At 31.8% G+C, this 26,422-nt stretch overlaps 1 protein-coding gene across 1 annotated transcript in view; it reads right to left on the bottom strand.

The window, feature by feature from the left end:
• LOC134687984 (protein mono-ADP-ribosyltransferase PARP4-like) overlaps positions 1-26,422 on the bottom strand; it is a 44,821-nt gene that overhangs the window by 15,136 nt on the left and 3,263 nt on the right. The window contains exons 3-19 of the mRNA XM_063548448.1: positions 25,001-25,199; positions 23,775-23,917; positions 22,709-22,843; positions 21,903-22,055; positions 18,407-18,544; positions 17,782-17,949; positions 15,407-15,567; positions 14,698-14,835; positions 12,957-13,055; positions 12,364-12,547; positions 6,616-6,760; positions 5,964-6,097; positions 4,909-5,133; positions 3,870-4,025; positions 1,820-1,912; positions 1,376-1,510; positions 802-988 (exon numbers count right to left, since the gene is read on the bottom strand). Of these exons, the coding sequence (XP_063404518.1) occupies positions 802-988; positions 1,376-1,510; positions 1,820-1,912; positions 3,870-4,025; positions 4,909-5,133; positions 5,964-6,097; positions 6,616-6,760; positions 12,364-12,547; positions 12,957-13,055; positions 14,698-14,835; positions 15,407-15,567; positions 17,782-17,949; positions 18,407-18,544; positions 21,903-22,055; positions 22,709-22,843; positions 23,775-23,917; positions 25,001-25,199 (2,593 nt within the window). The remainder of the gene's footprint in view (positions 1-801; positions 989-1,375; positions 1,511-1,819; positions 1,913-3,869; positions 4,026-4,908; positions 5,134-5,963; positions 6,098-6,615; positions 6,761-12,363; positions 12,548-12,956; positions 13,056-14,697; positions 14,836-15,406; positions 15,568-17,781; positions 17,950-18,406; positions 18,545-21,902; positions 22,056-22,708; positions 22,844-23,774; positions 23,918-25,000; positions 25,200-26,422) is intronic.

The raw sequence follows: 26,422 nt of genomic DNA, 5'->3' as shown, positions 1-26,422 counted from the left end.
ATATAGGTACGTAAGGTTTCTAATTCTATAGATACATTGAATTTTGATGACATGATTGATGATTTTCGTACTTTCTTAATGATTTGTGGAAATATAAATACAATTTAAAACCTAGGCTACCGAAGAGATTGTCTCTATAGAACAGATCAATCCATTCACGTAGGAAATTATGGAAATTAGTTTTATATTATAATATGATTGGCCAATCCTGAAATCCCGGACTTAAAAAAACGAAATCCCGAGGTCCCGAGTTTAAACAAAGTAAAGTTAAAAAGGATTCCCGGATCCCAAAATCCCGAGCTTAAAACACCCGATCCCATAGTCCCGATAAAGGTCATATCCTCCTCCATCTTGTTATCGAGTATCTAGATTTTTGTTTCATTTCTTGACAGTTGTTAGTTTGCTGTATAGTTACCTCTCTTTTTATTCATATATTTTATCATTTGCTGTTTTGTTGTTTGTTTCAGATACACTTAATTCACATAATTAATCTATAAATCAAATTCTGGAACATGTCTATTATATAAAAACAATTTTCATTTTCTTCTCGGAAAATCTACTTATCAAAACGTTTGTCACTCTCTCCATCGGCTCAAAGAGGAATAACTCTCATTAACGTTTCGAGTTCGCGGAAACCACGACGTCATAAAACACTGACGGCATAGTACTGTTGCGCTGGTATATGCGCATAACCAATAGAGGGATTTGTCTTTGAGCAAAGGTTTAACTTCAAGCTAGTGAGGTTTCTTTCAGTTAACTAAGCCTGTAAATACAGCATAAAATATATGGTTCAGAACTTACTTGTGCCAAAAACTACAATGTTAAACAAACTATGAGCTGTCAAGTGGTTTAATGTCAGCAGTAAAATTTTCTTCGCTTCCAACAAAGCTTTCCCCTTCATTGAATTTGAAAGGTCGAGGACAAGTATTATCTCTGTTTCGTTGTCTTCTGCTGCTTCAAATTCTGGATAAAATGTCAACATGGCTGCCTAAAAAAATAATATTGTGTGATTTTAAGTTTCTGTAAACTGTATTGTAAGGTCAAAGGGCATATTGAAAATAATGGAAAGATAACAATATTTTAACTTCATTATAGTTGTAGTACCAGCACTAAGAGTTATATATATATTCAATGATAATTTTTTTGAGAAAAATGAGAATGAATGCATTTCACAATAATGACTACTCATTTTAGCAAGTTAAACCCTAATAATTAGTCAAATTTACTGGTGGCTGTTTTAACTTTGTATTACTAAAAGCATATAAATGTATAGTAGCATAAAAAGTTTTGTTTCTCCCAGAAGCATAGCCAATAACTGATATACTAGTTTTGTAAATAATATGGTTATTTTTTTTCAAATGATATTTACACGTACCTCAGTCTGTGTCCCTTCACTATCCACCTCAACCCACATCCTCGGAACATGTATTTCAGCAAGTCCTATCAGTAATTGAAATCCATCAGATATTTTCTGTCCAATCATCTCAATGATACAACTAGTGGCTGTTTTCTACAATTATAAAATGCATTGTTATGTGAATTACGCAGTGGGGGTGACAGCAACCTGACAAAATAGATAATAAAACTAAACAAAAGTCAATACTATATGCCATGTCCAGAAATAAGGCTGTTAGTTTTCTGGTTTGAATTGTTTTACATTGTCATTTCGGGGCCTTTTATAGCGGACTATGCAGTATGGACTTTGCTCATTCTTGAAGACCGTACGGTGACCTATAGCTGTTAATTTCTGTGTCATTTTGGTTTCTTGTGGAGAGTTGTCTCATTGGCAATCATAACACATCTTCTTTTTTATACATACCTTTTTTCTAATTTGATGTGTTGGGCATGTTATAGTTCTGATGTCAAATGGCATCTGTACGGAGACTTGTATACTACAACTGTCTTCTGAACTCTGAAAATATAGTAATCGTTCACATTACTCTTTTTTATTTGGTACAACAAAAAACATTACCAGGTCCAAGAATACAGAAATTCATGGGTACTCTTGCAACTTTAAACTATTCCAATTTATTCTTGGATGCAGATTTCCTTTTTCATAAGAGATTATAATAAAGTCATTAATATTTCTCTCCCTTTACTCTAAGTTATCTCTTTTACATCAGTTTTATAGGCTTTCTGCTTCTCTACTGACAAACAGAACCAAGAAATCAAGCAGTTATATATACTCCGTTATCATATATTTAGTACAAAATACAGCTATTTTGTATATCTAATAAAGGTTCGTTTTTCCAGTCTGTATCACTTACCCTGTATCGCATACCTGTATCGCATAGCTAAATCCGTATCGCATACCCCGTATGGCATACCTTTTTTTTTTTTTTTTTTTACATGAAGTCAGTTTTTGTTTATTTTTGGCTTAAGAAAAAAATCCTTAAAATAGGTCAATTTTTTTAATGACGTCATTGTTTGGTATGTAACGTCACGAACGTCAAGTTTAATATTGTATGTGACGTCATGAACATAAGTTTTCACAACATATTTTTTGGTACACTGAATGCAACTATACATGTATAAAAAATACAAAATACTCAAATAAATACAATAATAAACAAAATATTTTTAAAACAACAGATTGTAAGGATAATACATGGCAAAATCCAGGTGCTTCGTATAAATAATTGAGCAGTTATTTTAAGGCTTTGAAACAAGACAAATGCAGAACTGAAGGTAACCCAGTGCTATGGATCAGATAACAGTTCATATAATATAATACTCTTCTGTTGAAATATATGATAAAGCGTATAATACATGGCAAAATCCATATCACATGCCGTATCACCCTCAACCAATATCATCCCTCGGGCCTAAAGGCCCTTGGGCTGATATTGATGTCTCGGGATGATACAACATATAATACGGATTTTGCCATGTATTATTCTCTATGTATTAATTGTCTATCCTTCTCATTCTCCCTGTAACAAGCATTTGAACTGTAGATTGAACGACTTGTATTTTTGGCACAAAACATATCTAGGGACAAACACATTGTCTCAGTCTATTTGCAATTGGGTCAATATCTTTTATTGTTTTTTCATAGGCGGTAATGGTAACGTTTTTTCCTGTAGCTTAATCCATATCGTAAACTTGGATATGTAGGATAGCTTTTTTTGTGACATTTTAACATATGTGGTTAAATTTTCAAGGTACGAAGTGAGATTACTTTTTTCGTAAATTAGCATTCTCCGAACATCCTTTTTGATGCGGCTCCTTGTGGTAAAGTATCCCCTTTTTAACACAATAAGTTCTTTGAAAATTTTAATACTTTGAACATATTCAATAGCTCCATAGTTTTTACAAATTTATTCTTTGTTTCTTTACTTTCCTAATCACCACAAATGGTTAAGCTCAGTCATTTGAAAAAAATAGAAACATGTCCAATTTCACTACACAGAGATTTTTCTTTACACATGACTTTTGAGTTCCTCATTTTGAGGTGTTGTCCCAATTATCTCCATTGACTTATTACAATGATAAGTGGGCTTCTTTAATCTGACAAAACAATAAACAGGATCCTGGATCAGACCCATAATGAGAGCCCCATATTATAGAATACCTCCCTTACCTCAGTATTACTGGGTCCCTGTTTCCAAGGAGCCACAGATCCAGGAATTGTGAAGTTAATTAATTCTCCTTCTACTTGTAATTCTGATACATAAGTTATCTTGATGAGGGCTACACACCCTGGTGGTAGATTACCTCCCTTACCTCAGTATTACTGGGTCCCTCTTTCCAAGGAGCCACAGATCCAGGAATTGTAAAGTTAATCAATTCTCCCTCTACTTGTAATTCTGATACATAAGTTATCTTGATGAGGGCTACACACCCTGGTGGTAGATTACCTCCCTTACCTCAGTATTACTGGGTCCCTGTTTCCAAGGAGCCACAGATCCAGGAATTGTAAAGTTAATCAATTCTCCCTCTACTTGTAATTCTGATACATAAGTTATCTTGATGAGGGCCACACACCCTGGTGGTAGATTACCCACACTGACTGTAAATACATCCTAAAAAGAAATTCCTTATTATAACCTTTAAACAGAACCATCAACAAATGTATTACAATCAGAAAAACATACATACTAATAGCCTTGTCTAACTAATATTTGTAATTCAAAGCCAGTGGTATCCATGGAAAAAATAATCAACAATCTTTTTTTTAAATTTATTGAGTTTGATAATTTTATTACAGCCCAAAACTTTTCTTTATATAAAAAAAGAAAAAAATAGGAAGCAAAAAAAACCACACAACATACATACACACAAAATGACACAGAGCTGAATTTTAAAGTTTGTAATAACTGTATTGTATTTTAAAGCTGCAATCATCAATTGACAATGGCAACTATCAATTTACCTCAGACCAACTCAATTTTAATACATATATTTCTAAGTAACATGGATGGTTTAAATTTCCATATTTATAAGAGATATCATGCAAGTCCTGAATAGAGTATAATATCTATTAAGTCATAACCAATTTTGCATAGACAAATATATTTTTTTTGTATTCAACACCTCACTTAAGGTTATAATTTATTTTATTTTTAATTTTTTTAAATTTTCATTTAACTTTCTTTTGCTGCGTTTAATAAAAACCACAAACAAAAAGAAGAGATCATAACAGTGTTCATTCATTATTTTGTTTATATATGAGGACATTAATTTTCATTTGTAATTTCTGGGCCTTTTACAGGTGACTATGTGGTATTGGATTTACTCATTGATTAAGGCCATATGGTGACCTACAGTGGTTAAATTTTTTGTCATTTGTTTTTTTGTTGAGAATTGTCTCTTTGGCAATCATACCACATCTTCTTTTTTTTTCCTTATCATAATTTTGATATTAAGAGCCCAGTCAGAATCATTGATACATTAGAATTTATTTACAGGAGTTTCTTCATCCTGATCCATGAGATAGGCTCCATGTCCTTCACTTATTGCCTTCTTGTATTCCTTGTGAGCCGTCTCCTTCTCCTTTACTTCTCCTACGATATGTTTACCGTTTATAAAAGCTTCAAATCCACAAACAGCAGCCATATCATCCAATGGGAATACATACTTAGCTTCTAGAGTAGAGGTACTGGTGTTGTGGTATTCTTGGAGTACTACAACCTAACAGTTTAAAATAACAGGAATCTGATGTACCCGTACAGTAGTTGTGGTTTGTTTATATTATTTATACATGTCCCTCTTTTCTTGTTTTTTTTTTATATAGATAAACCTTTGGTTTTCCTGTTTGAATGGTTTTACACTAGTAATTTTTGGGGACCTTTATAGCTTGTTGTACGGTTTGAGTCAAGGCTCTGTGTTAAAGGCCGTACCTTGACCTATAATGGTTTACTTTTTTAAATTGTTATTTGGATGGAGAGTTGTCTCATTGGCACTCATACCACATCTTCCTATATCTATATAATAAAAGACAACACCCATAATTTTTGAAAGGAATGCTTTTTGGCAACTAACAGTTGCGTCTTCAAGATAATATAATTTGCAGTTGTCTTTTTATAGGTTTAGTTTCACAAGGCTTTTAAGACAACATCAGTATCCACCTTGGACTATTATAACCAGCTTGTACCATTTGATGGTGATAGTCCACTTGATGTATAATATAAAATGATGTAAGAAAAAGATATAATATGTTTGTAAAGTAGAGACAAGGTTGGTGAGGTATTTTTGTGACAACTAAAAATAATATGTTGTTGTAGTATCAGATCTATTGTGTCTAATTTTTTCAAAGATATTTAACCCATTCCTATCCCTGCAGCATGTGAAGATTAACTTGATTAGGAGGCTTACAAAACTGAATATTTTCTTTGTCTTTTTGAAACTACTTGAGATCAATATTTTAAGTCGATACCCATCTATCTGATGAAGCTTTTGTTTTAAAAACATATCAACTATGAAATGATTTTTGCTATGACCAGTTTTCATTATAATCATACCTTTGAGGCCAAGTCCATAAGCTGAGCTCTGATATGGACTGATTTAAGAACACATGATTCTCCTGAAGTAGATACCAATCCTGGCTCTACTTTGTCCATGGGATTCCTTATTCCAGATACATCTTTTAAATCAACTGAAATACAAAACAATATGAATATTTAGCCAAGGAAACATATTTTTAGGAAAAACCTGATTGCCAATCAAAATAAAAACTATCTATGCTGTTTTGCAGCTAATAATATCAAGAGCACATGCCAGCTATGAAGATATTTATCAAAAGATCCAAATAAGTTAGCATAGGTGCAATAGTTGTCATATTTGAAAAAATAAAACATTCAGAAATATTAACATTATTTTTTACAGGATTGTACTTATTTTAGACTGTAAGAAAAAAGTTAAAACCTGATACAATCCTCCAAAGCAATTTACAAAGTGATAAATGTTTAAAAGATTTCCCAAGTTTGACAAAGTTTTACCAGCTGATGGTAGTACAGTGATCTATAGTTTTTAACTTCTATGTCATTTGATCACTGTTGGAGAGTTATCTCATTGGCTATCAATTTTATAAATAATACTGTGTTCAAATATGGCCTTGAAACCTGATTTCCTGCATAGTTTTTCTTAATATTATAATTATTTGAACTGGTTTACTTTTGTCTTCTACTTCTGTGTCTTCCTCTATTTCGTCTGACAATTCCTCTATGTTCATTGTCTTCTTGTTATCTCCCCTGACAGAGAACTCTACCAAGTATTGTGTCATCTGTTGGTCAGTTTCGTAAATCACAAACTCATCATCCTGTATTTAAAGACAAATTATTTATTCTACAGCTAATTCTAAATAGAAAGTTATATACTTCATTGGGGTCTAAGTGTGACTCGGCATTGGCTGATTTGTTATAAGCATGACACCTGAAAGTCAAATTATTGTGCCATGAAAACTGGAAATAAAGTCTAGTGGGACACGGGAAATTACAAAAAAAAGTTGTAAGGGTTCCCCGGAACCCGGTGTCTCGCCTACTTTTGCTGTAAATCGCAGGTTCAACAAAAATACGGAAAAAAATCAATAAAAATATTCCTCTTGATACAATCTTCTGATTTTAAGAAGCTTCTGTCTAAGTTTGGTTAAAATCCAGGATAGTTTATGAATCTAATAAATGTTTTAAAAACAACTGCAGACTGTACATGTATGTATGGTTAACTGGAAGAAAATTTAAGTTCATTTAAAAGAAAAATACGGAAAAATGGATTTATTTTTTTACAAAATTCACTTCTGGATACTATCTTATGATCATAAACAAGCTTCTGTCCAAGTTTGGTACAAACCCAGGATAGTTTAAGAAAGTTATTAAAATTTTAAAAACTTTAACCACCATTGACCACAGGGTGAATGTAATGTTTCCCCGCAGAAAAACTAAGTCCATTTAAAAGTAAAATATGGAAAAAATGGATTTATTATTTTACAAAATTTACTTCTGGTTACTATCTTATGATCATAAACAAGCTTCTGTCCAAGTTTGGTACAAACCCAGGATAGTTTAAGAAAGTTATTAAAATTCTAAAAACTTTAACCACAGAGTGAATGTAATGTTTCCCCGTAGAAAAACTAAGTCCATTTATAAGTAAAATTTGGAAAAATTTGAATTTTATTTTTACAAAATTCACTTCTGGATACTATCTTAAGATCATAAACAAGCTTCTGTCCAAGTTTGGTAGAAATCCATTATAGTTTAAGAAAGTTATTAAAATTTCAACCAGATGCTTTGCAGGGCGTAGCTTTATACGACGGCAGAGGTTGAACCCTGAACGGTTGGGGCAAGTATGGACACAACATTCAAGCTGGATTCAGCTCTTAATTTGGATTGTGATTAAATAGTTGACACAGCATAGGTTTCTGACACAGAATGAATGTGTTCTAATGAACTTAAATTTTTTTGTTTTCTCTTAGAGCAATTCACTATGCTGTTCAATATTAATCCTCTCAAAATAATTTTTGAAGAAATTTTCTTTTTATTTATGAAATTTCAAATGAGAAAAATTGAACCCAATTTTTTAATCACATCCCCCTTTCCCTTATTCCAAAACTAATCTCAATTAAAATATTCTAATGGAGTTTGCAACAATAACTACTCATTTAAATACATCATAAAATAAACTGTAAATAAAATGTAAAAAAACTGCTTGTTATCACTGAATGGTAAAGATTATTTAAATTTATCAGTTGGTAGTAAAAGGTGAATATACATTGTATATTGTATATAACAAAGATTTAAGTTGATTCTGGACAAAGAAAGATAACTCCAATTAAAAAAAATTCTTGCAATAAGATATTTCTTGCTTACTATTTTGGACAAAGAAAGATAACTCTAATTAAAAAAAAATTTGCTATTTCACAATATTGTGAAATTAGATATTTCTTGCCATTGCACAATACTGTGCAATTGAAAAGACTTGCTATTCCACAATACTTAATATAATAATTTTAGATCCTGATTTGGACCAACTTGAAAACTGGGCCCATAATCAAAAATCTAAGTACATGTTTAGATTCAGCATATCAAAGAGGCCCAAGAATTTAATTTTTGTTAAAATCAAACTTAGTTTAATTTTGGACTCTTTGGACCTTAATGTAGGCCAATTTGAAAACAGGACCAACCAGATGCTCCGCAGGGCGTAGCTTTATACGACCGCAGAGGTTGAACCCTGAACAGTTGGGGCAAGTATGGACACAACATTCAAGCTGGATTCCGCTCTAAATTTGGATTGTGATTAAATAGTTGACACAGCATAGGTTTCTGACACAGAATGAATGTATTCAAATGAACTTAATTTTTTTGTTTTCTCTTAGAGCAATTCACTATGCTGTTGAATATTAATCCTCTCAAAAAAATGTTTGAAGAAATTTTCTTTTTATTTATGAAATTTCAAATGAGAAAAATTTGAACCCAATTTTTTAATCACATCCCCCTCTCCCTTATTCCAAAACTAATTTCAATTAAAATATTCTAATGAAGTTTGCAACAATTACTACTCATTTAAATACATCATAAAATATTAAGATGTAAAAAAACTGCTTGTTATCACTGAATGGTAAAGATTATTTAAATTTATCAGTTGGTAGTAAAAAGTGAATATACATTGTATATTGTATATAACAAAGATTTAAGTTGATTCTGGACAAAGAAAGATAACTCCAATTAAAAAAAAATCTTGCAGATATTTCTTGCTTACTTTACTGGACAAAGAAAGATAACTCTTAATTAAAAAAAAATTTGCTATTTCACAATATTGTGAAATTAGATATTTCTTGCCATTGCACAATACTGTGCAATTGAAAAGACTTGATATAATAATTTTAGATCCTGATTTGGACCAACTTGAAAACTGGGCCCATAATCAAAAATCTAAGTACATGTTTAGATTCAGAATATCAAAGAGGCCCAAGAATTTGATTTTTGTTAAAATCAAACTAAGTTTAATTTTGGACCCTTTGGACCTTAATGTAGACCAATTTGAAAACAGGACCAAAAATTAAGAATCTACATACACAGTTAGATTCGGCATATTAAAGAACCCCAATTATTCAATTTTCATGAAATCAAACAAAGTTTAATTTTGGACCCTTTGGGCCCCTTTTTCCTTAACTGTTGGGACCCAAACTCCCAAAATCAATACCAACCTTCCTTTTATAGTCATAAACCTTGTGTTTAAATTTCATAGATTTCTATTTACTTATACTAACGCTATGGTGCGAAAAACCAAGAAAAATGCTTATTTGGGTCCCTTTTTGGCCCCTAATTCCTAAACTGTTAGGACCGAAACTCCCAAAATCAATACCAACCTTCCTTTAGCGGTCATAAACATTGTGTTTAAATTTCATTGATTTCTATTTACTTTAACTAAAGTTATTGTACGAAAACCAAGAATAATGCTTATTTGGGCCCTTTTTTGGCCCCTAATTCCTAAACTGTTGAAACCAAAACTCCCAAAATCAATCCCAACCTTGCTTTTGTGGTCATAAACCTTGTGTCAAAATTTCATAGATTTCTATTAACTTAAACTAAAGTTATAGTGCGAAAACCAAGAAAATGCTTATTTGGGCCCTTTTTGGCCCCTAATTCCTAAAATATTGGGACCAAAACTCCCAAAATCAATACCAGCCTTCCTTTTATGGTCATAAACCTTGTGTTAAAATTTCATAGATTTCTATTCACTTTTACTAAAGTTAGAGTGCGAAAACTAAAAGTATTCGGACGACGACGACGACGACGACGACGACGACGACAACGACGACGACGCCAACGTGATAGCAATATACGACGAAAATTTTTTCAAAATTTGCGGTCGTATAAAAATGAAGAATCTACATACACAGTTAGATTTGGCATATCAAAGAACCCCATTTATTCAATTTTTGATGAAATCAAAAAAGTTAAATTTTGGACCCCGATTTGGGCCAACTTGAAAACTGGGCCAATAATCAAAAATCTAAGTACATTTTTAGATTCAGCATATCAAAGAACTCCAAGGATTCAATTTTTGTTAAAATCAAACTAAGTTTAATTTTGGACCCTTTGGACCTTAATGTAGACCAATTTGAAAACGGGACCAAAAGTTAAGAATCTACATACACAGTTAGATTCGGCATATCAAAGAACCCCAATTATTCAATTTTGATGAAATCAAACAAAGTTTAATTTTGGACCCTTTGGGCCCCTTTTTCCTAAACTGTTGGGACCAAAACTCCCAAAATCAATACCAACTTTCCTTTTATGGTCATTAACCTTGTGTTTAAATTTCATAGATTTCTATTTACTTATACTATCGTTATGGTGCGAAAACCAAGAAAAATGCTTATTTGGGTCCCTTTTTGGCCCCTAATTCCTAAACTGTTTGGATCTAAACTCCCAAAATCAATACCAATCTTCCTTTTGTGGTCATAAACATTATATTTAAATTTCATTGATTTCTATTTACTTAAACTAAAGTTATTGTGCGAAAACCAAGAATAATGCTTATTTGGGCCCTTTTCTGGCCCCTAATTCCTAAACTGTTAAAACCAAAACTCCCAAAATCAATCCCAACCTTTCTTTTGTGGTCATCAACTTTGTGTCAAAATTTCATAGATTTCTATTAACTTAAACTAAAGTTATAGTGCGAAAACCAAGAAAATGCTTATTTGGGCCCTTTTTGGCCCCTAATTCCTAAAATGTTGGGACCAAAACTCCCAAAATCAATACCAACCTTCCTTTTATGGTCATAAACCTTGTGTTAAAATTTCATAGATTTCTATTCACTTTTACTAAAGTTAGAGTGCGAAAACTAAAAGTATTTTCGGACGACGACGACGACGACGACGACAACGACGCACAGACGACGACGCCAACGTGATAGCAATATACGACGAAAATTTTGAAGCGGTCGTATAAAAAACTTTAACCACAGAGTGAATATTTGTTGACGCCGCCGCCGCCGCAGACGCCGACGGAAAGTAGGATCGCTTAGTCTCGCTTTTTCGACTAAAGTCGAAGGCTCGACAAAAAGAGAATTGGTTACTTACATACATGTAGTGCAAGTGGGATACAGGGAATCTTACAAAACAGTAAGTGGGATTCGGGATCAGAACCCCTGCTTAACATTCATTGGACATTGTACCTTCTATTTCAAAATTAGCTGAAACTGGATTAACTGCAAAGAATTATTTACCTTGCTTAGATTTTTAATAAGTCAAAAGTGGTGAATTTATTCATATTCTTAAAAGAAAGGAAAAGTTTTTTGGAGTATATCCTAATGCAAAAGATCAATAATAACAAGTAAACTGTGAGCTACTACTCACTGATGATACCCCCACCGCAAGTGGATAATATTAATAGTGTAAAAATATGCAAGTGTTCGGTAAACAGGAAGTTGTCAAGTGATGAATCTGAAAATGCATCACACGGTATACCTGACTTAGATAAACCCTGAAACCAAATTTCAGAAATCCTTGTATTGTAGTTCCTGAGAAAAATGTGACGAAAATTTTCAACTTGGCTATCATGTATAAAATCATACAAGTGTTCGGTAAACAGGAAGTTGTCAAGTGATCAATCTGAAAACGCATCACACGGTATAGGTGACTTAGATAAACCCTGAAACCAAATTTCAGAAATCCTTATATTGTAAGTTCCTGAGAAAAATGTGACGAAAGTTTCATGGGACGGACTGACTGACGGACGGACTGATGGACGGACTGATGGACGGACTGACGGACGGACTGACGGACAGACAGACAGAGGTAAAACAGTATACCCCCTTTTTTAAAGCGGGTAAAGCGGGGGTATAAAAACCACCCAAAACATTAGGATAGTTATTTTCAATTTCATCACAACATAGAAGGTGCATTTGCCTCTGATTTTATACCTTGAATTCTGATGGTTGCTCTTCTGATGACGCTACACCATGACAGCTATCATACCCCTCTGGAGGCCCCTGTAGATCTTTGTGGTATTCTGTGAAATCTTTACAGTTGCCAAGGGCAACATTACTGACTAGCATCATCCTGGTTCCCTTACATTTACTTTGGTCTGAGTACTGTATACTGGTACTGCAATATAAAGGTACCAGGTGTTGTTAATTATGTATTTTGATATCATCAACTTTTTTGGCACCCAATTATACAATTAGCACTTTGCACTTTTGAAAAATAAAAGTAAGTTGCATTTCCAAACATTTATGTTTCAATCTCTAAGTAAATTGATGCAAGGGTTTTATAAATGTGAATAATGGGACTGGATGAGTATTGCATTAATAAGAACTTGCATGTTCTGATATAAGCTGAAATTGAATTATCAGTCACACATTTTGGTTAATAGATCTTAAAAAATGACAATTTTAAATGCATGCAATAGTTTCTGAAATTCCACTATTTCTATTCACATGTATCTTACCTTAAATATATATAGCAGTCAAAGTAGCATTTACACGTCTATCTAAACAGAATTACATTTACTTACCTAGCAGAACTGGCAAAGTAGACACCATTTCCCAGCATTCCTGCATCTGTTCTTGTTCCCCCAAAATCGTCCACTACAACTTTAGGCAGCATTAATCCTCTGCAAAAAATATTTACATTTAAAGTAAAATTTCCTTCAGTGTTTTAAAGAGCAGGTTTAATGAGAAATTGGTGTCTCCTTTTATATTTGTAAACATTTTGTTATCTTATCTAATATAATTTCTTTTTCTGTAACTACTGTGGAATAATTTTCTATTGTGGGATAAAATAATTTTACAGATTTCATTGGTTTAAATAAACTACAATTTCAAATTTTTAATGAAAATTTAATTGCTGGTATGAAGTCTTTGCTAAAGCCATGAATTAAAAATTCATAAAAATACAATTGATCATCAAGCAATAAAAAATCTTATTTCTTATGCAGCAAAAATACTGCAATCTGATTGGTTGACTACCCCGTCGTAAATAACACCCCACCCTAGTTCACCCAGGGATAAATAAAATTTTGCCAAATTTAAAAATAAAATGAAATTTTGCCCAAAAAATTTGCCAAAATAAAGAAAAATAAAGAAAATTAAGAAAATGAATAATAATTTGAAAATTTTTTTTTTTTGTAAACTTAAAACACCAAAATTTTCTGAATTTTTTCCAAAAAATAAAGTAAAAAAGTATTTGACAATGTGCAGCAGCATGGACATTGAAAAAATATTACGCTGGAAATTTTTCATTACCATTTTTACAATTTTACATCCTGGTTTCAAAATGAGTAAAGGAATATTGCTCATAAGAGATAAATTCGTTATCTTGGTGTAATCAGGGGTGTACAGAACTTAACACCGTTATTGAAAATTCATACACCCATTCGGCTGCGCCTCAGGGTGTATAAATTTTCAACAACGGTGTAAAATTCCGTACACCCCTGATTACACCAAGATAACTAATAATACCCACAGTATATTGAGTAATTGAGTATTGAGGCATATCATGTTATGTGTTTTTTCTTATTATTTAAGAACTGAATGCATCTTTTTGTAAATTTATTTGGGTGTTAAAGTGTTGACCGAAGTACATTTTGTATGAAGCGCGGAAGCGCTTCTAAAAATGTATGCACGGTCAACCCTTTTACAACCCTATTAAGTTACAAAATGAAGCATTCAATACTTATAATTACATTTTTTAGCTAGGATCATGAAAACATGGTTTTTATCAAGTTTTATTTAATTCACCTGTGTACTTTATTGTGGGACCTCGTGTCATCATGAATGATAAATTTTATTGTCTGATGCAATTGCTTACGGAATAACATGTGATGTGTAGTTAGCCAATCAGAATAACGTATTATAATGAACATACATCTAATGTAATTATATATAATTAACATGAAAGATCATCTAGTTGGTCAATATTCATGAGCTTACTGTTATATTTTTTTAATTTTTTTACTCCATGCATATCAAAAACTTCTTTAATGTACTGTTATCTATTGAAAATAGTCCTAGTTATAGTGTAACGTCAATTTTCACTAAACTAGTACACATTTGTGTTTAGGGTCCAGCAAAAGCCCCTTCCAGTTTTAGTTTTTTGCATGATTGAACACCCATTGGTGGACCTTAGGATGTTTTCTGCTCTTTGGTAAGGTTGCTGTCTCTTTAAAAAATTCCCATTCTCAATTTCATTACAAAAATGTACATGCTTTTAAGAAAATGCAAATCAACATTCTATTCTGATATGTATGTTCTCACCTAGATAATATTCCTACAAAGTTCTGTACTTTTGAGGCATGAAACAACAACTTCTGAGGTCTCAAATCTTTCCTAAAATTGTCTTCTTCTACTTGTCGATGAACACAGAATATATTTTCTACTATAAGCTGGTCATTTCTGAAAATAATGTGATTGTTAGTACTATAAAATAAAAAGGTTCACTAAACTGTTTTCTGACAAATAATAATTCCTTATCCAGTAGTGCATGTAAGAAATAATGCAACTGTGTAAATTGTTAATTCCTGAGCACCTGAGATCATCCCTAGTTTTTGGTGGGGTTCATGTTGTTTATTCTTTAGTTTTCTATGTTGTGTCATGTGTACTATTGTTTTTCTGTTTGTCTTTTTCATTTTTAGCCATGACGTTGTCAGTTTGTTTTAGATTTACGAGTTTGACTGTCCCTTTGGTATCTTTTGTCCCTCTTTTGTTAATGGTTTTATCATCTCTTCATTTACTTTTAAAATATGTCAATCTATATTTTATAAAGTTTTCCTGAAGTAAAAAAGCCCTTTAACTAATTTAATTATATCTGTATGCAGCTTTATTCAGAAATTGCCATAATTAATCTCAAATCATGTCAAAATTGAAATTATAAACACACAAAGTAATTTTTTAATTTCAAGTCACTAATTCAATAAATTTTACACCTGAATAACTGAATCACAAATATGTCAAGTATAATACCAACTGTTTTAGAGACTGTATAATGTGTTCCTTGATCTGTTTATATTCTGTATCTGTAATCTCTAAACCATCCAGTCTACATCGTAATGCTTTATACTTGGCCTCCGTACTACTTCTGGTCGACCAGTTTGTAGACTCACTCACAGCTACCATATCTTTAATCATCTGAAATATGTCAAATTAAATTAAAGTTTAGCCTAGCTATATGTTCAATTGTTTAATCTACATAGCCCTAACTTAAGATGTGAAAAATCTGACAGATTTACAGATACTTATTTATATAACCAAAATAATTAGTAAATTTACTTTAATTAGTTCTCACAAAATGTTTCAATTGCTTGATATTCCAATGCTGCTATGCTGTATGTTAATTTATCCTCTTTCCCTATGCATATATCACCCTCCTTAGTCGCTCCATATTTCTTGTATCATGGCTTTGAGAAAAGAGCAGACATTATTAGCAACATCACAATGTCTGACAAATAGTTATCAGCAACGTCACAATGAGAGAGGAGACATTATCAAGCTTCCTTTTGTCAAGTGTAAAACTGTTTTAGGGAGGGGGAAAAAACAGTAAAAGAAGGATAAACTGATAATCATGTTTTCTTCAAACAGATACGTAAAATATCACACAATGTGAAGCTTTTTTGCTCATTGCCTGAGCTCACTCACCAACAAGGTTCACATTGGGCCTAAAATAAAATATTGTTTGTTTCCCCAATCCTGAACAACCTTTCAAAAACGGTGCTACTCATAAAACTTTATTGTCAAAACTAAGTCGAAAATTATTTTATTCATTTCAGATTTTTCGGCTTGCAGCATCGTCCAATACTATGATACTATTCAGGCTTTTTGGAAAAAAAAAAATGATTTCCCTACCTACCTACCCACACCTTGCTTGGCAGGGTTGGGATTGGGGAAACAAACAATATATTAATTTAGGCCTTGTGGCTTACGGCTGATATTTACGATATCAATGTGCAGAAAACCCGATGATCTATACTTATAGAGTGCAAAGTATGAATCTTGAGACAAGTAATTAAGAATTGAATGCCTCTTTTTGTAAATTTATTGGGTGGTAAAAGCGTTGACCGAAGTACATTTTGTATGAAGCGCGGAAGCGCTTCATTCTAAAAATGTACGCACGGTCAACGCTTTTACAACCCTATAAAGTTTCAAAAAGAAGTATTCAATACTAATAATTACATTTTTTTTAGCTAAAATCATGAAAACACGATTTTTATCCAGTTTTATTTAATTCACCTGTGCACTTTTTTGTGGGACCTCGTGTCATCATGCATGATAAATGTTATTGTCTGATGCAATTGTTTACGGAATAACATGTTAGCCAATCAGAATAACGTATTATAATGAAACTTACATCTAATGTAATTATTATGCAATAATATGGAAATGTCATATGCTTATTAGATATTGCACACGAGACTTAATGAAAAGGATGTAAACAATAAAGTTGAACAGAATGTGTCCATAGTACACGGATGCCCCACTCGCACTATCATTTTACATGTTCACTGGACCCTGAAATTGGGGTCAATACTTTAATTTGGCATTAAAATTAGAAAGATTATATCATAGTTAACATGTGTACTAAGTTTCAAATTGATTGGACTTCAACTTCATCAAAAACTACCTTGATTAAAAACTTTAACCTGAGCTTCACACTATCTTTTTCTTTGTTCAGTGGACCATGAAATTGGGGTCAATACTTTAATTTGACATTAAAATTAGAAAGATCATATCATAGGGAACATGTGTATTAAGGTTCAAGTTGATTGGACTTCAACTTCATCAAAAACTACCTCGACCGAAAACTTTAACCTGAAGCAGGACGAACGAACGGACCAAGGGACGAACGGAGGCACAGACCAGAAAACATAATGCCCCTCTACTATCGTAGGTGGGGCATAAAAATAAGCAAAACCAAAACCATAATGTAAGCTATCAAGGAAACTGTCATAAAACATGAATATCTCCATAGTACATGTATGCCCCACTCACACTATCATTTTCTATGTTCAGTGGACCTCTAAATTGAGGTAAAAACTCTTATTTGGCATTAAAATAACATCATATCATAAAGAACATGTACTAATTTTGAAGTTGATTGGACTTCAGTTACATCAAAAACTACCCTGTCCAAGAACTTTAAACTGAAGTGGCAAAGACAGACAAACAGACAGAAGGATGGAAGAACTAATAGATGCACAGACCAAAAAACATAATGCCCCTAGGTGCAATAGGTGAGTCAGAAAAAAAATAAACAATTAAAAATAGATACCTACCAATCTTTTTTTAATAGTAATTACTTTGTAGAAAGTGTTTCTTTTATATTAACCAGTCAAATGCGACCATTACCTGACATATATCTTGTTTCTGAGAAAGCCAAGCTTTAAGTTCTGTGTCTGATGGTGTATGTTTTCTCCTATGTGGCAAACAGCTGTAGAATTCATCGACTAGACCTGTTCTCTGTTGGTTGTCACCGCAATTTTTACATTTTAATAAAATAGCTTCTGCTTTCTCTATCTAAAATGGTAACAAAAACTTAAATAGCATATACAAATAAAATACAGATCTTGAATACTAAAAGTTAAAGTAATTGAGCAGTGAATAAGTCTGTGTCAGTGTATGAATTTATATAATTCACTCAAAGTTAGGATAAAATTTGATAAAATAGGTCAAATAAATGAATTTTGAAATTTATGTGATTTTTTAGTAATAATTTTTATGGATCTGACATAATGATAGTTTAAATGAACCATTTTTTTTGTACATACATTAGGCTGTTTTTGTGTTTTTTTGTTTGAATTGTTTTATATTTGTCATTTCAGGGCCTTTTGTAGCTGACTATGTATTTAAGCTTTTCTCATTGTTGAAGGCCAAACAGTGACCTGTAGTTATTAATTTTTTGTGTTATTTAGTTGCTTGTGAGACATTGTCTCAATGGTATTCATACCACATCTTCTTTTTTAAATATACTTACCTGTTCTAGTTTGAGGCTCTGTAAGGGTGAACTGATAACTTCTTCAATTTCACCTGTAGCCTCTTTCCAGATATGTTCCATCAACTCTACGACAGAAGGAGATAAGGGACGAGTATCCATTCCATATTCTTCTACCATCTACAAAATTTACATTTAATGCAATCAGACTTACCCGGTAGTTATCATGTCAAACTTCAAGTGTGAACCTTCAAACTTCATGAAATTCTTTGATATAAAAGGCATAAAATCAATAAAAAAAATCTAAAATGAAACTAGCTTAAAACAACTAAATTTGTATTCATAGATTTGTATATTCCAAAAGCAAATTGTGTTTTGGTGAAAAGATATAATTACCTAAAACACAAATATAACAATGAAAAGGCCATACCTCTGAAACTCAATGTATATGATGGTCATTAAAGGGAAAATTCACGATTTTTTACTTATGGTTTAAATATGTTCATTATGACATAATATATATATTCACAAAGTTTTATCGCTATATGTGCAGTAATAAAGGAGAAATTCAATATTTAATGAAAAAATATTAACTACTTCCTGTAGGTCGTGACGTTTTCTCCTGGTTTTTGCATGCCGGGATTTAAAATACAATCATTAAAAGTCTTGGTTTTTAATCATATTTTAACGTAATCGTAAGCGCGCCGATGACTTATGCTTTATCTAAATAACCATCCGATAATAAGAAGATAAAACGCACAGACATTCAATTGTACATATTCATGAGATAAATTTTCTATGTTAAACGTATATATTCGAATTATTTTTGTAGACAACACAAAAAGTTATAAATTTATTTTTAATTAATATATTTTCGGACTGATAAGGTGAACAAAGTAAAGAACAATAATCTGTAAAGACAATATGTTGGTGTACTCTTATCGACCTTTTACTATCTCTGCTATGACTTGGTTGATAGGATGTGTGTATTCACGGTTCTGTGGCAATACTCGTAGATGGCTTGTTGAAAGGTAAATTGTTATTTGCACTTCGGTATTTAACCACGCCTCTCGGGCACACTTTGCCAGGTGTGACTGTCTATTCGGATCAGTGAATTATAAGACAAGGGAGCATTCAATATACATATTTAAAATATATATTCAAGTTGGTGACAAATAAAAATTGATCGCCGTGGAATTATTTAATTATGTTTTGTGCTATTATTTATTTGAATCTAAATAAGTTAATTTACTAAGAAATACACAATTTTCGGTTAAAGAGGGAAACTTAAATCATATGTCCGATCAAAATGATTTACACCTTTTGTCCTTGATTGATGTCTAATAAAAAGGAGTACTTAGAAATTATAAATAGCTTTACCAAAGTATTTTTATTTGTCTTTATTAGGCAAATAAATGAATGAGAACACTTAGATTTAGACTTTTTAAAAGCCACGTATAAATTAATAACTGGAACTCACTGAAGATAACTCTACCGAAGTAGAATATAATATGAACGAATAAAGAAAAAATATTTTTCTACTTGAGAAGTTTTAAAAAATTGACAGCAAATTTAAGGTCTTCTTGGAAAGGAATCGAAAAATTACGAATAGATATTTTTTTATCAAGTGTGAAAAAGGTCAACCAAATTTAATCATAATCGGGGACGTCCTTATTAAAATAGTCTTCGTCTCACAACGTATAATACTTAATAACTATTTGACCAAAGATGTTTAAAAACAAAAGACAACGAATTTAATGTCATCTTTCCCTATTTTTGAATGTAATTATAAGTCTGTTCAACTGGCAAGAATACCCCTAAAGCGGACAAATATCTGACAAGCAGTTTATTCTTTAAATTTGCTGTCATTGAATATCAAGAAAGAAAATAAATCCCGAAAATGATTTGAAACTTTAATACTCAATAGCTTTCCTAGAAAATATTCACATCCTTCGGGGATTATTAGTGTACGTCCAGGTGCATATGTCGGAACAATTATGGTGATGACAAATTTCTTTCTTTATTCGAGAACAATCTATTATTCGAGAACAATCTAATTGATATATAAATCTGTGATTTTACTATGTTCATAACTTCGATGAACCAAAGCAAGTTATAGATCGACCTGTATTTAAATCAAATTGGTCCTCTTCTTCTTCTTCTTTTGGTATATGATAGTCTATCGAATTGGATGATTACATACTGTTGGTATACGTGGACTAGTCTATTTACAAAACTTTTACCCCAATTTGCACAAAAGGTATGTTTCTTTCAATGTATACATGTATACATTTTAAATTGCGCTGTAGTTCCGTAACTTTCTATCCGGGCGTATAAACGAATCGTCGACAAGTGCGCACATTTTTTTTATCAACATTTCTGGAATGATCCAACTATGTCCATTACTATTGACAACGAGTAAATATTACATTTTCCCAGAGACATATAATACAATTATATGTCTCTGATTTTCCCAAATTAACCCTTGGAAAAAATGCGTATATTTGTATATCTCCATTTTTTTTTTTTTTTTGTATCATTTTTTTTTTTTTAAATAATATTCTTTACAATAGAAATTTTATTTATAAACAAGCGTATGAGTTAAGTAATGACTAGTATATTACATCACTTTCGGACACGCAAGACAGAGATGTATATTATAAATGCACCTGATAGTTCAAAATGGAAAGTTATAAGTTATCGGCCGTGTACACTGATCAATACCTACAGAAGTGAAACGATGCATGAACTTGCAAGCCCGACAGGAAATCGCTTGAATACCTGGACGTGTCACCTTACACCCCTCACAATACCTTTGGGAGTAATACCTTAAGCCATGCGGGTGACCAGTGGAGCGAAGATCCTAATTTATTTGAATAAAGTATATTACTTTAAAGAATTATGAACGAATTAGATTTTCGAAAACAATTTTCACGGAACACTTATTTATGATTTGAACTTTGACTTTTTAACTAATTCCAATATTAACAGTTTAAAAATAACAGACTATATGGTTATTAAAAAAATAAGAACATTTTCCGTATCAAGTTAGTTAGTCAGATAAAACAATCGTACGATTGACAAGATATCATCACGTAATAAAGACTACATCGGTTACTGTAGTTTTGTGTCTTTGTGGTTTATAGACATATCGGGATTTTTATTTGGACAAGATAACAAAATGGCGGAAGGCAGAGAACTGATACTCAAAATTTAAAATCGATGGTGATCTCTTATCTAGCGGAATAAAACTTTAATATTTATAAATTTGAGCATTTTTATACAGAATGGACATAATATCAATTTTTGATTTTTTGCGAAGTTTCCCTTTAAAGCATTTATTTTATTATCAAAGCATCATCCACAGATTTCAATAATTCTTCACACACATATTACTGTGTGAACATGCATCATTATCTTTGAATTCATCACTTTCTTATGTCCTTCTCAAGATTTAAAAGTTAAACTTCTATATATTTATTTAAATCAAAATTTACTTTATTAATGATACAATTATCTGTTTAACAAAATGATATACCTTTTGAAATTTTCTAGATCCAATATTTCTCATCATTGGCTGATAAATGACATTCATATTACGTGGAGGTCTTGACTGTTCAGTATACAGATAAGCATACACATGTAGAGCATCATCTGATGTAATGATATAGCGATATTCCACAACAGCTTCCTGGAAATAAAAATTTATTATTAGGTAGGTTACTTTGTTGACTGCCAACTTCCTAAAAATAACAAAAATAGATATAGGAAGATGCTGTGTGAGTGCCAATGAGACAACTCTCCATGCAAATAACAATTTAAAAAAGTAAACCATTATAGGTCAATGTATGGCCTTCAACACAGAGCCTTGGCTCACACCAAACAACAAGCTGTAAAGGGTCCCAAAATTACTAGTGTAAAACCATTCAAACAGGAAAACCAATTGTCTAATCTTTATAAAAAACGAGAAATGAGAAACACGTATATATTTCATAAACAAACGACAACTACTGTACATCAGATTCCTGACTTAGGACAGGTAAAAAAGACTGAATCTGTGAATTTTCTGTCCACTTCATCTTTAAGATTATTACTTTGGTTTTGAAAATTTAAATTGCCTTTTTCCATGACTTTCATACAATCTTAAGTGCTATTCAACAGTGTAATACCTTTCTGAAAATGCAAAATCCCTATCTTTAAATACATTTAGTACAATTAAAGTGCAAAAGTAAAACTCACTCTACCTGGTCTTGTGATCCACTATGAAACAGATGAATGCTTTTGATTATATTTAAAATACAAGAAATGTATTATTATTGATTGATAATTTATGTGCAGCATTACCTGTATGTCCTGTGTAGAACCATAGTGTGAATATATCCTGAATCTATAACAGTCTGATCTGTTCAAATCCACCGGCTCAGCTACATGTATCTCCAAATTATAAAACAGCGTGGTCTCTTTTAACTTGTCATATTTCTGAAATATAAAATCTTCATAGAACCTTCATTTTATTTTGGATGATAAAACAAAAAGGTTTCTAATAAATAGAAAAAGAATGGTACTATTTTATAGTTCTTTAAAACACTTTAAAAAACTTCCAGCCCTTAAGGGGGCTCCTGGGTATAAATGATTTTTTTTTTCTAATATAGGATTTCGCTATATTTTTTCATAACTGAACTTTATCATATACTTAAAAGAAAAATGAAATAAAAAAATGGGGTCACCGTTCATTTAAGCTAAAATCTGCCTCTGGAAAAAGCATACATTTTTGTTAATGTCCTTTTTTTCTGTTGAACTAATAGGAGAAAAAGAGGAAATATCGAAATAAAAAAATAACCTAATATAAAAAATCGCTTAAATTTTACAATAATTTAGTTTATGTACAGCTTATTTGAAAACAATAATAAAAAATATAGGTCACCGATGAGTTAAACAAGATATTTCAAATTTAAGGCCAAAAAATGGCATTTTCGCACCAAAGGGAGATAATTTGGAGCTTTTTCAAGTTTTAAAGTCATCTGGGGCCAAACCAAATCATTTTTGTGGGTTGTTTTTTGTACCATGTCATAAAGTAACAACTTATAGTGTAATAAATAAAATTTGTAATGAAAAAGTAAAGGTTTAATTTTTTGCTAAAATTTTTGTACCCAGGAGCCTCCTTAAACACAGATTGACATACAAATGTAACAGAGTAAGGCCGATCAAACTATACAACAATTGTTCCTTTGCATTCTCCATTATTTTAAACTAAAAAGAATAGGCCTCTTAAAAAATAATTGAAAATTACAAGAAATTTAATCTGAAAAAAATCAAAATACATTGCTTTAATAGCACTCACTGCAATCATTATGTATCATGTATGAATTAATACAAATATCAAATTGTGATAATTGGTAAATAGTATTACCTGAAACATAGCAAACTTGGCCACTTCATATTTCTCCTCATTGTAATCAGGTGAATTTTTATTACCAGGGTGCCACACTTTAACACCTTTGGGATCTATTTTGATTTTCTTCTTTGTCACATCTTTACTTTGATACTTGCTTGCTACAAAATAATACAGTAACAGGGTTATGTAAATAAATTAATTTATCAAAACTGAAGATACATATAACAGCACTTATCTCCCCTTGAACCAAAAGTCACTTATTGTCTACAAAATAAATTATAATGTAAAATTTAGTGCCCTTTTTGCCAGATACTGCTACATTCCTATACATATATAACCAAACAATTCTTCATATAATATCAGGAAACTTTAAACCTATGACTTTGGAGATAAAACTAAATAGAGTCATTGAAGTATAAAATCTAGTTTAGAGTCATTTATTTTCATGGAGTCTACTTTATTCTACAAGATGTGATTGTAGATAAAATGTTAAATGTAGGTCAGAGTGATCTCCTATTGAGGGAGGCTGATGTACTCTCCTTGGTATACCTTTTTATCAGGTTACACAATTTCATGTCACAGAAAAATGATAAAAGATATGCCAACCCAAGTTAAAAGTTAATAAGTTAACGAGAAATACCGATAAAAACTTCTTTTGTTTTTAATAATTATCCAATTTAAAAATAAATAAATTGGGAACGTGTCCATGGGACACAGATTATGCCCCCACTTGTATATCATATGAAGGGACATAACTGAAGAATGGCAAAAGTGATACTTTCCAAATTTGTTATTGATCTGGGTTTGTAGTAATAAGTTTTATAACATTTGTAAAGAGGCATAACTCTAGAACTGTTAAAGTGACATCACCAAAATTCAAACTTGATCTGTATTTTGTTGTACATGTAATAAGCATTGTGTATTATAAAGTTTCATACTATTTGGTTGAGGCAAACTTAAGTTAGAGAATGGAAACAAAAATTCAGAAATGTTTTCATTCGTAAAGGGGCATACATTTGTAACTCTAGAAAAGTTAAAGTGACACCACCAAAATTCAAACTTGATCTGTAATTGGTGGTATTAAGCATTGTGTATAAGTTTCATAACAGTTGGTTGAGGCAAAATAAAGTTAGAGAACGGAAAGCAACTGTGGGACCTACATGTATGTATGGACTGAGGTACAGACAGACAAGGGTAAATTTTATTGCCCCCTCCCCTATGGCAGGGGCATAAATACTTACCTGGTACTTTGCCACTGCTGAATTCTTGTGACTTTGTCTTTCCAACCAGGATGTAATTATCTGTATTGAGTAATCTCCCCTGGTCTACACAATCAAGGATATAATCAAGTGACACCACTGGTAATCCATACTTTGTGGCCATTTTACATTTGTAACTGATATCTGCCTTTTCTGGGTCATTACATACAACATGTGTACTCTGTAAATAAACCAGAAATATATAACAAGCTAGACAACAGAGTGATTTCCCCTGGTCTACACACTCATGGATATAATCAAGTGACACTACTGGTAATCCATACTTTGTGGCCATTTTACATTTGTAACTGATATCTGCCTTTTCTGAGTCATTACATACAACATGTGTACTCTGTAAATAAACCAGAAACATATAACAAACTAGACAACAAGGATGTAATTATCTGTATTGAGTAATCTCCCCTGGTCTACACAATCATGGATATAATCAAGTGACACTACTGGTAATCCATACTTTGTGGCCATTTTACATTTGTAACTGATATCTGCCTTTTCTGGGTCATTACAAACAACATGTGTACTCTGTAAATAAACCAGAAACATATAACAAGCTAGACAATAAAGATGATAATGAGTCTCTACGGAAGACATGTAGCCATTAGGGAGGTTTTGAAATTTGTGTCAAATGTTCAGATTCCTTGAATGTGATTTTCCATACAAACAAGGTAAAATATTTTGCCCAATAACACCTATCTATCTTTTTTACATGAGACTTAATAGCTCATAAAAGGTTATTTGACAAAATTTAAGCAGATTCTTAATTTTCTTCCTTTTGATTTGAGACCTAAAAAATACCATTGCATATATAATGTTAAAGTCCAAGTCAGCCTTTTTCTGCCATATTTCATAAGTCAAATATCTTGAAAAGAGCTACATGACCTATCAATTTTAGCTTATTTTGATCCTGAACTAATACTCTTCAAGCTAAAAGTATCAATTTTGAATTCTTGATTTATTTAATTTTACCCTATTAATCAGATCATCTCAGTATACCCTTAACACATAATTCTTACTCAGGGTAAACCAGTCCTTGTTCTTATTTTTTTAATGCGGTTGCATCACAGAAAAGAAGCAAATACCCAATAATAAAGTCTTTTGTGTTATACTTCTTGGTTTCAAACCCACAATCTCCTGCACTTGAGGCAAGCATGCTACAACAACACACCAGGGCGCAGTTAATAACCAATCAAAGAGTCTGTAATTCAGTGTTTGCTGAATTGAATTGTTTTCTAATTTTTCATGTTTGGAGACTTTTATAGCAGACTAAACAGCATGGATTTTTCTTGTTGTCATATATAAGCCTTACATGTACAGATGCCAATTACTTCTTGGCTTCATAAAAGACTGTAATAATAATATAAATTTATTTGGCCGAAAACATAA

The sequence above is a fragment of the Mytilus trossulus genome, chromosome 10, assembly GCF_036588685.1.
Source record: "Mytilus trossulus isolate FHL-02 chromosome 10, PNRI_Mtr1.1.1.hap1, whole genome shotgun sequence".
NCBI lineage: Eukaryota > Metazoa > Mollusca > Bivalvia > Mytilida > Mytilidae > Mytilus > Mytilus trossulus.
Note: the sequence above shows the minus strand (reverse complement) of the source record. Positions and strands in the feature narration are given on the sequence as shown.